This window comes from Ovis canadensis, chromosome 16 (assembly GCF_042477335.2).
Source record: "Ovis canadensis isolate MfBH-ARS-UI-01 breed Bighorn chromosome 16, ARS-UI_OviCan_v2, whole genome shotgun sequence".
NCBI classification, from domain to species: Eukaryota; Metazoa; Chordata; class Mammalia; order Artiodactyla; family Bovidae; genus Ovis; species Ovis canadensis.
This window is the reverse complement of record NC_091260.1, coordinates 53,326,797-53,343,943: the sequence shown is the minus strand read 5'-3', so window position 1 is coordinate 53,343,943 and position 17,147 is coordinate 53,326,797. Positions and strand designations below refer to the sequence as shown.

The following is a 17,147-nucleotide window of genomic DNA, read 5'->3' as shown; positions in this document are numbered from 1 at the left end:
TTTCCAGCTCATGGTTTTGTGTATGTGTGTTTCCACTGGTCTGAAATATAACCCTCTATTCCTTGAGATGTCTCTAGGATGCTCCAAAATGAGTATCATGTCAAACTTATCCTCAAAATGTGATGGAATTCCACAGTGGTTTTCACATGGCAGTAACTGAGAAATAGCACCCTACTCCAGTAATCTTAGCTGGAAAGTCCCATGGTCGGAGGAGCCTAGTGGGCTACAATCCAAAAAGTCACAGACAGCCGGACACAACTGAGTACATGTTCAACTGACACAGAGGAAGTGTATTTTCTGTATGGAGGTTGACCACCAAGGCTCTTGAACCCAGCACAGAAAATGAAAGCCTAAATGGTGTGGGCTGCCAGGTAGGATTTTGAATAAGGAAGAAGACAGTCATAGGAACTCACTGATGGTAGAGACCTACCTCCGTGTCCCCCACCTCATGTCACTCTCCACAGAGCCCCAGAGCCATCTCTCTAATGCTTCTCTCTCCACTTCATCTCTCAGTTTGGAATCATCCAGAAGGTTTCAAAGGATTAGATCCACATCCCATTAGGGGTGATAGGCTTGTCATGATTTAGCCACTGTTGACCGTTAGCTTCACCCACTGACTGTTGCTCTCACTCATTTACGCTTTCCTTTATCTGTTCTAAACCAGTGGGGCTGAGTGGTGAGCAACACCAGACCCAGCCTCTGCACTGAAGTCCCACACACTAATGCAGGAGAGTGCATCAGGCCAAGAGATATAAAATTATAACTCAGAAATGTTCTACAAAGGAGAAATGCAGTGTTGTGGAATTATATGATAGAATGTTACTGAGCATGGATCTCAAGGAAGGCTTCCTCAGCCAAGTGACACTTGAACTGAGATCTGAAAGATAAAGGTGTTAACTAACTGAACTCTACAAGGAAGACAGGCTGAACAACAAGATTAGCAGTAGGAGAAAACATGATGAATAGAAAACTATCACTCTATCCTAACAGCAAGTGGGACACAGTAAGAGTTTAGAGAGGGAATCAGGAAAACACTGGATTGCTTTAAATCAGGCATGTGCTTTGGGAATGGATGTCAGGAGAGTAGAGATAATCAGATTACCATTTGGAGATCATCCTGGCTGCAATGAGAAAACAAGATCCAAAGGAATCCAAATAGAACAGAAAGTATATACAACTAGAGCCCACGGAAGAGACAACTGGTCCTGAATTTAAGTGATGTAAATGAAGTTGGTCAAAGAAAACTGACAGTACCTTTTGATGGGCTGGATTTGGGGCGGAGGCGGGAGGAGGAGGGATCATGGACAATTTCTAGGCCCTTGGCTCCTACTACTGGATGCATGCTGATGTCATGCACAGAGACAGGCAACACTGGAACAAGACCCGGTGGGAATGGAGGTGAGCAGGTTTTGATTGGCTATTTTCTCTCCTGCCTCCAGCACAATCACAGTTTCCTTTTTTCACAACAAGCAATCTCAGTTTGAAGTTTCCTACTTTGTGTCTTTGTGCAGGAGATGCTAAGCTCCTTAGAATCAGGAAATAGGACTTAGATTTGTGTTCGTCACTTCTGTGGCTAAGATGGCATTTGACAAAGAGTTGATGCACCACCATTCGCTTCTCATTTGCAGATGAAGAAAAAGGAGGGATGCAGCTGTGATGGGACTTTCTCAGTTACCCAGGGGATAATGACAGAGTTGGGATGATGACGGAGTTGGGACTCAAACTCAAGTCTCCCTGCTCAAGAGCAGTCACCTCTCAACACCTCACACTAAACTTCCTGCCTGTGGCTACTGCTGCTGCTGCTGCTAAGTTGCTTCAGTTATGTCCGTCTCTGTGCGACCCCATAGATGGCAGCCCACCAGGCTCCTCTGTCCCTGGGATTCTCCAGGCAAGAGTACTAGAGTGGGTTGCCATTGCCTTCTCCGCTTGTGGCTGCTACCTCGATGTTAATTAAGGAATCATTACTGCTCTTTCTCAGGGATGCTTATTAGTCCAAGATGTGAAGAACAGATCCAACTGTTCTCCGAGAATCAAGAAAATGGGAAATGTTAACCGCAACGCTCCGATGGGCTGGCATTTCTGTTGTCAAATTGTGAACCCTGTGCCACTTGGAGATTCTATAAAAGTTTGGATGAGGAAGACATTTGGCAATTGGGACAAAGGAAGCTGTGGCTATTTTATACCAATTCATGTGTGTCTCATTGCATTTGCCAAATGAGGATGGAAAGAAAAACAATGTAATCATGATAGGGCCAAAGAGGTAATCACCAATCAAGTTCTTTCAAAGGATTCCACTGGCAGTGAGACTTTGGTGGCCTTGTTTCCGAAAATGAAGAGTCGCATGGTTCAAAGGGCTCCAATTCATGGAAAACACATATTGAGCTCCAACTAAGGCTATTGTTGAAACTGTGAGGGTAAAGGTTTTTCCTTTCTACACTTAGGAGAAACTTCCTTCCCCTCACTGCCAAAACCATGGCTGAGCATGCATATATGCTAGACCATTTTACAAGAGTGAAGATTTGCCCTCCAAGATCAGTCAGTCAGTTCAGTTGTTTAGTCATGTTCAGTCGTGTCCAACTCTTTGCAACCCCATGGACTGCAGCAAGCCAGGCTTCCCTGTCCATCACCAAATCCTAGAGTTTGCTCAAACTCATGTTCATAGAGTTGGTGATATCATCCACCATCTCGTCTTCTGTCGATCCCTTCTCCTCCTGCCTTCAATCTTTCCCAGCATCAAGGTCTTTCCTCATGAGACAGTTCTTCGCATCAGGTGGTCAAAGTATTGGAGCTTCATCATCAGTCCTTCCAGTGAATATTCAAGGTTGATTTCCTTTAGGGTTGATTGGTTAGAACTCCTTGCAGTCCAAGGGACTCTCAAGAGTCTTCTCCAACACCACAGTTCAAAAGCATCAATTCTTCAGCACTCAGCTTTCTTTATGGTCCAACTCTCACATCCATACATGACTACTGGAAAAACCATAACTTTGACCAGATGGACCTTTGTCAACAAAGTAATGTCTCTGCTTTTTAATATGCTGTCTATATCTGTCATAACTTTTCTTCCAAGGAGCAAGCATCTTTTAATTTCATGGCGGCAGTCACCATTTACAGTGATTTTGGAGCCCAAGAAAATTAAGTCTGTCACTGTTTCCATTGTTTCCCCATGTATTTGCCATGAAGTGATAGGACCAGATGCCATGATCTTTATTTTTTTAATGTTGAGTTTTAAGCCAGGTTTTTCATTCTTCTCTTTCATTTTCATCAAGAGGCTCTTTAGTTCTTCTTCACTTTCTGACGTAAAGGTGGTGTCATCTGCATATCTGAGGTTATTGATATTTCTCCTGGTAATCTTGATTCTAGCTTGTGCTTCATACAGTCTGGCATTTCACATGATGTACTCTGCATATGTCATGAACCTCTGTCTATAGTTCTTCAGGTACTCTGTCAGATCTAATCCCTTGAATCTATTTGTTATTGTATAATTGTAAGGGATTTGATCTAGGTCATACCTGAACAGTCTAGTGATTTTCTCTACTTCTTCAATGTAAGTCTGAATTTGGCAATAAGGAGTTCATCATCTGAGCCACAGTCAGTTCCCAGTCTTGTTTATGCTGACTGTATAGAGCTTTTCCAACTTCAGCTGCAAAGAATATAATCAATCTGATTTCAGTATTGACCATCTGGTGATGTCCATGAGTAGAGTTATCTCTTGTATTGTTGGAAGAGGGTGTTTGCTATGACAAGTGTATTCTCTTGGGAAAACTCTGTTAGCCATTGCCCTGCTTTATTTTGTACTCCAAGGCAAAACTTTCCTGTTACTCCAGGTATCTCTTGACTTCCTACTTTTGAATTCTAGTCCCCTACGATGAAAAGCACACCTTTTTTGGTGTTAGTTTTAGAAGGTCTTGTAGGTCTTCATAGAAGTGTTCAACTTCAGCTTCTTTGGCATTAGTGGTTGGGGCATAGACTTGGATTTCTGTGATACTGAATGGTTTGCCTTGGAAATGAACAGAGATTATTCTGTCATTTTTGAGGCTGCACCTAAGAACTGCATTTCAGACTCTTTTGTTGACTATGAGGGCCACTTCTAAGGGATTCTTGCCCACAGTAGTAAATATAATGGTCATCTGAATTAAATTTGCCCATTCCAGGCCGTTTTAGTTCACTGATTTCTAAAATGTCGATGTTCACTTCTGCCTTCTCCTGTTTGACCACTTTCAAATTACCTTGATTCATGTACTTAACATTTCATGTTCCTATGCAATATCGCTCTTTACAGCATCGGCCCTTGCTTCTATCACCAGTCACATCCACAACTGGGCATTGTTTTTGCTTTGGCTCCATCCCTTCAGTCTTTCTGGAGTTATTTCTCCACTCTTCTCCAGTAGTATATTAGGTACCTACTGACCTGAGCAGTTCATCTTTCCGTGTCATATTTTTTTTGCCTTGTCATACTGTTTATGGGTTTTCAAGGCAAGAATACTGAAGTGGTTTGCCACTCTATTCTCCAGTGGACCACATTTTGTCAGAACTTTCCACCATGACCCATCTGTCTCAGGTGGCCCTACATAGAATGGCTCATCGTTTCATTGAGTTAGACAAGGCTGTGATCCAATTGATCAGTTTGGTTAGTTTTCTGTGATTGTGGTTTTTATTCTGTCTGCCCTCTGATGCAAAAGGATAAGAGGCTATGGAAGCTTCCAGATGGGAGGGACTGGCTGTGGGGGAATTTGGGTCTTGCTCTGAAAAGCAGGGCCATGCTCAGTAAATCTTTAACCCAATTTTCTATTAAGCAGTGGGGCTGCGTTCCCTCCCTGTAGTTTGGCCCAACTATGGTAGGGGTAATGGCAGTAATGGCAATTGTCAAGTATAATTTTCTTGTAAGTTAGTCAAGCATAATTTTCAAAAAGTTAAAAACATAATTCTCATACAAATGTATGGTGAGCAGATGTTCAAGATTTACTTAACACACTAATAAGGAGACAAGCAAGATGGCAAAACTGGATCGAAGGCAGATACTAAAAACTGATGCAATCATAGTAAAACAAAACAAAGAAAAACAAAGAAGGGGAATGCTGGACTAAGACTGCTAAATTAGATACATGATTATGTAATGGACCACAGAGCAATAAAACCATAATCTTTGTAGTTATCTTCTCAGCTGGACACAAATTCTTTCCAATTCTACTTGACAAAATCCATTTGTATTCTATCAGTTTCCTGAATGTTATCACCTTACTTTACCATCAGTTCAGTTCAGTTCAGTCGCTCAGACGCGTCCACTCTGTGACTCCATGAATTGCAGCACGCCAGGCCTCCCTGTCCATCACCAACTCTCAGAGTTCACTCAAACTCATGTCCATCGAGTTGGTGATGCCATCCAGCCATCTCATCCTCTGTCATCCCCTTCTCCTCCTGCCCCCAATCCCTTCCAGCATCAGAGTCTTTTCCAATGAGTCAACTCTTGTCATGAGGTGGCCAAAGTATTGGAGTTTCAGCTTTAGCATCAGTCCTTCCAATGAACACCCAGGGCCAATCTCCTTTAGAATGGACTGGTTGGATCTCCTTGCAGTCCAAGGGACTCTCAAGAGTCTTCTCCAACACCACACTTCAAAAGCATCAATTCTTCAACACTCAGCTTTCTTCACAGTCCAACTCTCACATCCATACATGACCACTTGAAAAACCATAGCCTTGACTAGATGGACCTCTGTTGGCAAAGTAATGTCTCTGCTTTTCAATATGCTGTCTAGGTTGGTTATCACTTTCCTTCCAAGGAGTAAGTGTCTTTTAATTTCATGGCTGCAGTCACCATCTGCAGTGATTTTGGAGCCCCCAAAAATAAAATCTGACACGGTTTCCACTGTTTCCCCATCTATTTGCCATGAAGTGATGGGACCGGATGCCATGATCTTTCTTTTCTGAATATTGAGCCAACTTTTTCGCTCTCCTCTTTGACTTTCATCAAGAGGATTTTTAGTTCCTCTTCACTTTCTGCCATAATGGTGGTGTCCTCTGCATATCTGAGGTTATTGATCTTTCTCCTGGCAATCTTGATTCCAGCTTGTGTTTCTTCCAGCCCAGCATTTCTCATGATGTACTCTGCATAGAAGTTAAATAAGTGGGGTGACAATATACAGCCTTGATGTACCCCCTTTTCCTATTTGGAACCAGTCTCTTGTTCCATGTCCAGTTCTAACTGTTGCTTCCTGACCTGCATATAGGTTTCTCAAGAGGTAGGTCAGGTGGTCTGGTATTCCCATCTCTTTCAGAATTTTCCACTGTTTATTGTGATCCACGCAGTAAAAGGCTTTGACATAGTCAATAAAGCAGAAATAGATGTTTCTCTGGAACTCTCTTCCTTTTTCGATGATACAGCAGATGTTTGCAATTTGATCTCTGGTTTCTCTGCCTTTTCTAAAACCAGCTTGAACATCTGGAAGTTCACGGTTTATGTATTGCTGAAGCCTGGCTTGGAGAATTTTGAGCATTACTTTCCTAGCATGCGAGATGAGTGCAATTGTGTGGTAGTTTGAGCATTCTTTGGCATTGCCTTTCTTTGGGATTGGAATGAAAACTGACCTTTTCCAGTCTCATTGCCACTGCTGAGTTTTCCAAATTTGCTGGCATATTGACTGCAACACTTTCACAGCATCATCTTTCAGGATTTGAAATAGCTCAACTAGAATTCCATCACCTCCACTAGCTTTGTTGTACTTATGCTTCCTAAGGCCCACTTGACTTCACATTCCAGGATGTCTGGCTCTAGGTGAGTGATCACACCATCACGATTATCTTGGTCATGAAGATCTTTTTTGTACAGTTCTTCTGTGTATTCTTGCCACCTCTTCTTAATATCTTCTGCTTCTGTTAAGTTCATACAATTTCTGTCCTTTATCAAGCCCATCTTTGCATAAAATGTTCCCTTGGTGTGTCTAATTTTCTTGAAGAGATCTCTAGTCTTTCCCATTCTGTTGTTTTCCTCTATTTCTTTGCACTGATCGCTGAGGAAGGCTTTCTTCTCTCTCCTTGCTATTCTTTGGAACTCTGCATTCAGATGCTTATATCTTTCCTTTTCTCCTTTGCTTTTCGCTTCTCTTCTTTTCACAGCTGTCTAGACCATAACCAAACAAATCCACATCCCCATAGAGTGAGAAGAGTCATGCTAGCCACTGAAAGGATTCATAGTCTTTGTTTTGCCTAGTTTCTAAGTTTGGGTTAAATCTTTTTAAAAAACATTTACAGAAAGGGAAATAATAGGTATTTCATGATACCCAAAGTATGTCTTTAGTGACTAAGGCAAGTGTAAGTGATAGTGGAGAGAGGAAGGAAAAAGGATAAGGTTTCAGAGATCACTGACATTAAGATCTTCTATTGTGGAGGCTTCCACACAGAAAACAGTAAAACTTGCCTTGAGCATTTTGACCTCAGGTCTCCTATTTGCAAAATTCAGACTTTAACTGAAGAAAGTAGTGAAAATCACTAGACCATTCAGGTTTGACCTAAATCAAATTCCTTATACACTGGAAGTGACAAACCAAGGGATTAGATCTGATAGAGTGGCTGAAGAACTATGGACGGAGGTTCATAACATTGTATAGGAGGTGGTGACCAAAATTATCCCCAAGGAAAAAAAGGCAAAAAAGCAAAATGGTTGTCTCTAAGGCCTTACAAATAGCTGAGAAAAGAAGAGACGTGAAAGGCAAAGGAGAAAAGGAAAGATATATGCATCTGAAAGCAGAATTCCAAAGAAGAGCAAGAAAGCCTTCACAGGTGAACAGTGCAAAGAAATAGAGGAAAGCAATAGAATGGGAAAGACCAGAGATCTCTTCAAAAAATTGAGACACCAAGGGAACAATTCATGCAAAGATGGGCTCGATAAAGGACAGAAATGTTATGGACACATCAGAAGCAGAAGATATTAAGAAGAGGTAGCAAGAATACACAGAAGAACTATACGAAAAAAGGTCTTAATGACCCAGACAACCACGATGGTGTGATCACTCACCTAGAGCCAGACATCCTGGAGTGTGAACTCAAGTGGGCCTTAGGAAGCATTAGTACAACAAAGCTAGTGGAGGTGATGGAATTCCAGCTGAGATATTTCAAATCCTAACAGATGATGCTGTTAAAGTGTTGCAGTCAATATGCCAGCAAATTTGGAAAACTTAGCACTGGCCATAAGACTGGAAAAGGTCAGTCTTCATTCCAATCCTAAAGAAGGGCAATGCCAAAGAGTGTTCAAACCACCACATAATTGCACTCACTTCAAATACAAGCAAGGTAATGATCAAAATCCTTCAGGTAGGCTTTAACAGTATGTGAATCAAGAACTTCCAGATGTTCAAGCTGGATTTAGAAAAGCAGAGGAACCAGCGATGAAATTGCCAATATTCATTGGATCACACAAAAAATGAAGGAATTCCAGAAAAACATCTACTTCTGCTTCATTGACTATGCTAAAGCCTTTGACTGTGTAGATCACAACAAACTGGAAAATTCTTAAGAGATGGGAATACCAAACCACCTTACTTGCCTCCTGAGAAACCTGTATGCAGGTCAAGAAGCAACAGTAAGAACCAGACATGGAACAATGGACTGGTTCCAAATTGGGAAAGGAATATGTCAAGGCTTTATATTGTCACCCTGCTTATTTAACTTATAAGCAGTACATCATATGAAATGCCAGGCTTGATGAAGCACAAGCTGGAATCAAGATTGCTGGGAGAAATATCAGTAATCTCAGATATGTAGATGTCACAACCCTAATGGTAGAAACTGAAGAGGAAATGAGGAGACTCTCGATGAAAGTGAAAGAGGAGAGTGAAAAAGCTGGCTTAAAACTCAACATTCAAAAGTAGAAAAAGAAATTAAGGAAACAATTCCATTCACCATTGCAACGAAAAGAACAAAATACTTAGGAATATATCTACCTAAAGAAACTAAAGACCTATATATAGAAAACTATAAAACCCTGATGAAATAAATCAAAGAGGACACTAATAGATGGAGAAATATACCATGTTCATGGATTGGAAGAATCAATATAGTGAAGATGAATATACTACCCAAAGCAATTTACAAATTCAATGCAATCCCTATCAAGCTACCAGCAGTATTTTTCACAGAACTAGAACAAATAATTTCAAGATTTGTATGGAAATACAAAAAACCTCGAATAGCCAAAGCAATGTTGAGAAAGAAGAATGGAACTGGAGGAATCAACTTGCCTGACTTCAGGCTCTACTACAAAGCCACAGTCATCAAGACAGTATGGTACTGGCACAAAGACAGACATATAGATCAATGGAACAAAATAGAAATCCCAGAGATAAATTCACACACATATGGACACCTTATCTTTGACAAAGGAAGCAAGAATATACAATGGAGTAAAGACAATCTCTTTAACAAGTGGTGCTGGGAAAACTGGTCAACCACTTGTAAAAGAAAGAAACTAGATCACTTTCTAACACCACACATAAAAATAAACTCAAAATGGATTAAAGATCTAAACGTAAGACCAGAAGCTATAAAACTCCTAGAAGAGAACATAGGCAAAACACTCTCCAACATAAATCACAGCAGGATCCTCTATGATCCACCTCCCAGAATTCTGGAAATAAAAGCAAAAATAAACAAATGGGATCTAATTAAAATTAAAAGCTTCAGCACAACAAAGGAAAGTATAAGCAAGGTGAAAAGACAGCCTTCTGAATGGGAGAAAATAATAGCAAATGAAGCAACTGACAAACAACTAATCTCAAAAATATACAAGCAACTTATGCAGCTCAATTCCAGAAAAATAAACGACCCAATCAAAAAATGGGCCAAAGAACTAAATAGACATTTCTCCAAAGAAGACATACGGATGGCTAACAAACACATGAAAAGATGCTCAACATCACTCATTATTAGAGAAATGCAAATCAAAACCACAATGAGGTACCACTTCACACCAGTCAGAATGTCTGTGATCCAAAAATCTGCAAGCAATAAATGCTGGAGAGGGTGTGGAGAAAAGGGAACCCTCCTACACTGTTGGTGGGAATGCAAACTAGTACAGCCACTATGGAGAACAGTGTGGAGATTCCTTAAAAAATTGCAAATAGAACTACCTTATGACCCAGCAATCCCACTGCTGGGCATACACACCGAGGAAACCAGAATTGAAAGAGACACATGTACCCCAATGTTCATTGCAGCACTGTTTATAATAGCCAAGACATGGAAACAACCTAGATGTCCATCAGCAGATGAATGGATAAGAAAGCTGTGGTACATATACACAATGGAGTATTACTCAGCCATTAAAAAGAATACATTTGAGTCAGTCTGATGAGATGGATGAAACTGGAGCCAATTATACAGAGTGAAGTAAGCCAGAAAGAAAAACACCAATACAGTATACTAACACATATATATGGAATTTAGGAAGATGGCAATGACGACCCTGTATGCAAGACAGGGAAAGAGACACAGATGTGTATAACGGACTTTTGGACTCAGAGGGAAAGGGAGAGGGTGGGATGATTTGGGAGAATGGCATTGAAACATGTATACTATCATGTAAGAATCGAATCGCCAGTCTATGTCCAATGCAGGATACAGCATGCTTGGGGCTGGTGCACGGGGATGACCCAGAGAGATGTTATGGGGAGGGAGGTGGGAGGGGGGGTTCATGTTTGGGAACACATGTACACCCGTGGTGGATTCATGTCAATGTATGGCAAAACCAATACAGTATTGTAAAGTAAAATAAAGTAAAAATTAAAATTAAAAAAAAATGAAGATCATAGCATCTGGTCCCATCACTTCATGGTAAATAGATGGAAAACAATGGAAACAGTGACAGATTTTATTTTCTTGGGTTTCAAAATCACTTTGATGATTGTGGCCATGAAATTAAAAGACGTTTGGTCCTTGGAAGCAAAGCTATCACAAATCTAGAAAATGTGTTAAAAAGCAGACACATTACTTTGCCAACAAAGGTCCATATAGTCAAAGCTACAGTTTTACCAGTAGTCATGTACAGATATGAGAGCTGGACCACATAGAAGGCTGAGCACCAAAAAATTGATGCTTTTGAATTGCGGTACTGGAGAAGACTCTTAAGATTCCCTTGGACAGCAAGATCAAAGTAGTCAATCCTAAAGGAAATCACCCCTGAATATTCAATGGAATTACAGGTGCTGTAGCTGAAGCTCCAATACTTTGGGCACCTGATGTGAAGAGCTGACTCATTGGAAAAGACCTTCATGTTGGGAAAGATTGAGGGCAGGAGGAGAAAGGGGCTACAGAGGATGAGATTATTGGATGGCATCATCAACTCAATGAACATGAGTTGAGCAAACTCTGGAAGATAGTGAAAGACAGGGAAGCCTGTCATGCTGCAGTCCATGGGGTCCCAAAGAACAGGACACAACTGAGCAACTGAACAACAATTCCTGTTAATGGAGATTTGAATAACACCCTTCTTTATCTCAGCTGCTGGTTAAGAGCTATAGATTTCAAAGTCATTTCACCAGGTTGGATGGTTCATTCATTCATTAAATTTCACTAAATTCATTTATTCATTCATTTATGCCCAGTCACTGTGTTCAGTGCTGGAGATAAAGCCAAGAACAAATAAACATATTTACTGCTCTCCTGGAATTCACATTCTGATGGTGATTGAGATAAGCAAGAAAAAAGTAAACAAATAAACAGAATATTAATGGATTAAGAAAGGAAGCAAACTCCATTCTGTGATGGAGAATGCCAAGTGGGGCCAGCTTTGGGAAGGCTGGTCATTGAGACCTCTCTGAAGAAGTGTCATTTAAACAGAGGCCTTGGAGTTCACAAGGTGCCAGCCCTGAGCAGAGCCAGGGGAGGGATGTTTCAGGCATTGGGAACCTCAAGTGCACAGGCCACGAGGCTCAAGAATGCCTTGGGTGCTCTAGAACCTATATGAAGTCCTGTGCAAAGTGGTGAAGAAAGGCAGAGAGTGACACACAGAAAAATGGGAAAGTGGAAGGAGGCCAGATCATGAAACTCTCCATAGGACAGAGTAAGAAATGCTGAAATTATTCTGTGAAAGTGAAAGTTGTTCAGTTATGTCCAACTCTTTATGACCCCATGGACTATATAGTCCATTGAATTCTCCAGGTCAGAATATTGGAGTGGGTAGCCTTTCCCTTCTCCAGGGGATCTTCCCAACCCAGGGATCAAACCCAGGTCTCCCTCATTGCAAGTGAATAAAATTTATCAGCTGAGCCACAAGGGAAGCCCAAGAATACTGGAATGGGTAGCCTATTGCTTCTCCAGGGGATCTTCCTGACCCAGGAATCAAACTGAGGGCTCCTACATTGCAAGCAGATTCTTTACCAACTGAACTATCAGGGAAGCCCAAAAATCCATTAAATGTTTTGTTCAGTGGAGCACCTCAATTTGTATTTAAAATTTCCATTCTAAACTGCTATGTCAAGATTGGATTACAGTGGTGGTGGGCAGGGAAGCATTACAACAGGAAGAACATGAAGGATTCCACTGTGGTAGAGAGGATAAAGGCAACCAATGATAAAGCCAAAACAAACACAATGACTGTGGAGATGACTAAGAGTGGGTGATTCAGAGATGCGTTTTGAAGGCAGGAGCACTGTGGGCTTTGCTGCAAGATGTGCAAGACAAGAAAGGAAGGTGGATCAAGGATGATTCCCAGACTTCTGAACAGTGCATAATAGTACCGCTTACTGAGATGGGGAAGAGGAGGGCTGAAGAAAGGCAGGAGGCAGAAGTGAAATGCTTTGGGCAGCGAGTAACCGAGAATTCCATTTCAAATTTTAAGTTTCCAAGTTCAAGTAGCTTAGAACACATCCAGGTTGAGATGTTGAATAAGCAACTGGATATGAATCTGGAGCTCAAGTAGCAGGTCTAGGCTGGAGGTATCAACTGAGTCTCAGCATGTCCATGCTCTGTAAGTCTCTGAGGCCAGATGGAATCCCTGAGTAAAAGTGCAGAGACCAGTGGGCCCAGAACAGAGACATGTGTTACTGTGCAAGAGGGAAATAATCAGTAAAAAGGTTCAGTATCTCCACATCTCTTTGAACTGTTTGAAATCACTCAGTCAGAACGTGATTTAATCCACTTTGGAATATTCTTAGGCACTGCTGTCAAGCTGATTTGTGAGTTACTAGATACAAAGACTGTCAGATGATTCCAAGTATGTATATCTTGGAAATCTCCCACTTGACATCCCTGAATTCCCAAGAAAATAACACAGATGGGCTTCCAGACATCTTTCTGGTACCCTCTTTCTTGTCCATCAACAGCTTTTCTGAAGATAGGGGGTAGGGAGTGTGAAGGGCGTCCCAGGTGGCACTAGTGGTAAAGAACCCACCTGCTACTGCAGGAGACGTAAGAGGTGCAGGTTAGATTATTGAGTTAGGAAGATTCCTGGAGTAGGAAAGGCAACCCACTCCAGCACTCTTGCCCAGAGAATCCCGTGAACAGAGGAGTCTGGTGGGCTATAGCTCATAGGGTCACAAAGAGCTGGCCATGGCTGAAGTGACTTAGCATGCCAAGGAGTGTGAGGATCTAGGTTGGAAGAGTGGTGGGGACACTATGCCTTACCTCTTCTTCTTCAAGGAGAATGAGCCGAACCACAACGATGTGAATTGCATTGCCAATGCTTGGGTTATGGAACAACCCGGTGACCTAGAGTCAGAAATGGAAAATCATTAGTCTCAGGTGAATAGAGAACAGATAAATACTGGAGGAGGAGAAAAACAGCACTGTAATGCCTTTGCAATAATTCCTTATCTTATAGGTCCGAAGTTTTTGGTGGAGATCAAAGATGAGTGAGACATGACCAACGGGGAAGGCAGAAAGCATTACAATGCAAAAGGGACGCTTGAAATTAGGGGTCACTAACTTTATTCCAATTCTAGCTCCAACTATCTTGAAGAAATAATGTTCCAGTTCTTTGCCTCAGTTTCATTTGTGGAAATTCTTATATAATTTCCTCTATACATCAGTGAGAAAAAAATCATGCTAAAATGATTCAGTCATTTGATAAATAACTACTAGAAAACGTACATGATAAATTACAGGTTTTCCTAGGATACATGTTTTTAAGAAAAACAGCAATTTACTTTGAATTTCCATCCTTAATTAACCAGGCATGTGTGTGTTTAGTTGCTCAGTCATGTCAACTCTATGCGACCCCATGGACTGTAGCACATCAGGCTCCTCTGTTCATGGGATTTTCACAGGTAAGAATACTGGAGTGGGTTGCTACTTCCTTCTCCAGGGGGTTTTCCCAACCCAGGGATTGAATCCGCGTCTCCAGGATCTCCTGCATTGCAGGTACATCCTTTACCCACTGAGCCATCTAGTTCAACTAGGTATGGAAAATATTTATAAATATAAATACAAATACTATATATAAAAAATATTATATATTATATATGTAGGACCAGGGAATTCTGTGGCAGTCCAGTGGTTAGAACTCTGCCCTTTCACTACCAAGGGCACAGGTTCAGTCCCTGGTTGGGGAACTAAGATCCTGCAAGCTGTGCAGCCAAACAAATTAAAAAATTAAAGAACATAAAAGAACCACAAAAAGGTCTCTTGGTTCTTATTTGGTGGGTGGAGCATTTCTAGAGATATCTATTCACCTGCTGCCCATGCCCCCATGAGGTCTGACATACCATGTTCATGATGGTGAGGATATAGGATTCCACGTTCTCCCTCCCGTGGTACTCAATCATCTTCGTGTCGGCCACCACCAGCGTCTCCACCCACCTCTCCTTGCTGATGGAACGCCGAGAGAGGCTTTTGCCTCGCAAGTGGCTCCTCTCCCACTTCTCTCGCAGTAGCTCTTGTTTCTGGGAGGTGCCAGGACTGTCTAAACATTAACCAGAAGATAATGGGTTCATTCTCTATCTCTCTCACATACTACTTACTTACATTCATAAAGATGCAAGGCTGTAAGTTTAAGTTATGTTTAATAATGGTCAAATACAACATTCTTATCTACATGATTGAAATGGAAGAATACCATTCTTCCACTGAAATGGAAAATAATTAATACGACAAAGATAAGTGAAATTGGAATATGACAGGGAGATTCAAAGTACAGCTCTGAAATAAGTGTTACCTATTTTATCAAATAGGTCCCTTATTATGAAAAAGACATTACAAGCAAGAATGAGAACTTTTTCTTTCCCTTCTCCTCCTCCTACTCCTCTAAATTATTCAGAGCTTACTGAATGCAAGGCAGGGTGCTTCTGGTGCTGCTAAGTCGCTTCAGTCTTGTCCAACTCTGTGAGACCCCATAGATGGCAGCCCACCAGGCTCCCCCGTCCCTGGGATTCTCCAGGCAAGAACACTGGAGTGGGTTGCCATTTCCTTCTCCAATGCATGAAGGCGAAAAGAGAAAGTGAAGTCACTCAGTCGTGTCTGACTCTTAGCGACCCCATGGACTGCAGCCTACCAGGCTCCTCCGTCCATGGGATTTTCCAGGCAAGAGTACTGGAGTGGGGTGCCATTGCCTTCTTTGGCAAGGCAGGGTACTAGGCTTTAAAATGCCAAGCCGTTTATCCTCTTGAACATCTGACATGCATACTGCTATCTCCATCTTGCAAATTTGGAAACTGATGCTCAAAGCAGCTGGTTAAATATCTTCCCCAAAGTTGCACAGCCCATAGTTATCAGTGGTAGCAGAACCAGAATTTTTTCTGCCCTAAAATCATGCATTTCCATATACACCACACTGTCTCCCACAGAGCAAACATGCATAAAACTGCAGAAATGTAAGCTGGAGAAGCTGCATGTGGTTCAGGACATTCTATTCCAAGAAGGTATAAAATGAGCTGGAGAAGATCTAGCAAAGGACAGTAAAACTCTCAAGGTGAGGCATAGGTTTTGGAAAAGATTTAACATATGAGGATCATAGTTTGGAAGGCAAAACCCAGGAGAGGTTATAGAATCAGGAAGAAAACTGAAAACATCTTCAAACTCCCAGAAGATTGAGAAGCACTGCCCTGAAACTTGAAGGAGGTCTGCTTAAAACCAAAACAAGAATGAAGTGCTACTTCACACACTGAGAAACTTAATGCCTGGTGGTGGTCAAGTCTGAAAGGTTTCAATGGGCTCAGAATGGCTTAGTGAGTGAGTGAGTGAGCGAGTGACCCCATGGACTATACAGTCCATGGAATTCCCCAGGCCAGAATACTGGAGTAGATAGCTGTTCCCTTCTCCAGCGGATCTTCCCAACCTAGGGATCAAAGCCAGGTCTCCTGCACTGCAGGAAGATTCTTTACCAGCTGAGCCAGCAGGGAAGCCAAAAGGAGTTAGGGAGTAGACAAAAGATGAATTTACCAAAAGAGTAAATAAGGCAAGAAGCCTGGGCTAATGGACAAGCAGAGTCCCAATCTTTGAAGATTTCTATCTGGAAGACAGTGACACACCTGCTCCCTGCTCTCCTCAGGACCCTGGAGCGCTGGCTGGGAGAACAGGCAAGCAGAACAGAAAACCTCTCAACCCCTTCCTCATCCCTGGTGATGGCCACCCAGCCTCGGCTTGAAGACTTCTGGTGCTAGGGGCACACATCAACTCCCAGTCCTCTCCTGCACTGAGCTAGAACTTCCCCCTTGTAATTTCCGTTTATTAGTCTGGTCCTATTCTTTGAAGGTATCTATAACACCACCCCGTCCCGAGGCCCTGCCTCTGACTCGGAATTGGGACAACCAAAACCACATCCTGCCCTCTGCCCACAGTGCTCTCTGGGTTGTAGAGTTCATTAAACTCATTTGCTCTGTAACCCATCCTGGTTCCTCAATTTTGCTTCCTATGTGAAGTTAGGACACATTGCACTGACTAATATTTACAAAAGAGATGAGACACAATCATCAGTTCAGTCGCTCAGTCATGTCCGACTCTTTGAGACCCCATGGACTGCAGCACACCAGTCTTCCCTGTCCATCACCAACTCCTGGAGCTTACTCCGATTCATGTCCATCGAGTCGGTGATGCCATCCAACCATCTCATCCTATGTTGTCCCCTTCTCCTCCTGCTTTCAATCTTTCCCAGAATCAGGGTCTTTACCAATGAGTCAGATCTTCACATTAGGTGGCCAAAGTATTAGAGTTCCAGCTTCAGCATC

The 17,147-nt window shown here is 42.0% G+C and overlaps 1 protein-coding gene across 1 annotated transcript in view; it reads right to left on the bottom strand.

Annotated features, from left to right (window-relative positions):
- The window catches only part of ADAMTS12 (ADAM metallopeptidase with thrombospondin type 1 motif 12), a 407,364-nt gene that overhangs the window by 180,736 nt on the left and 209,481 nt on the right, over positions 1-17,147 (bottom strand). Inside the window, exons 4-5 of the mRNA XM_069555948.1 lie at positions 14,691-14,887; positions 13,612-13,695 (exon numbers count right to left, since the gene is read on the bottom strand). Of these exons, the coding sequence (XP_069412049.1) occupies positions 13,612-13,695; positions 14,691-14,887 (281 nt within the window). The remainder of the gene's footprint in view (positions 1-13,611; positions 13,696-14,690; positions 14,888-17,147) is intronic.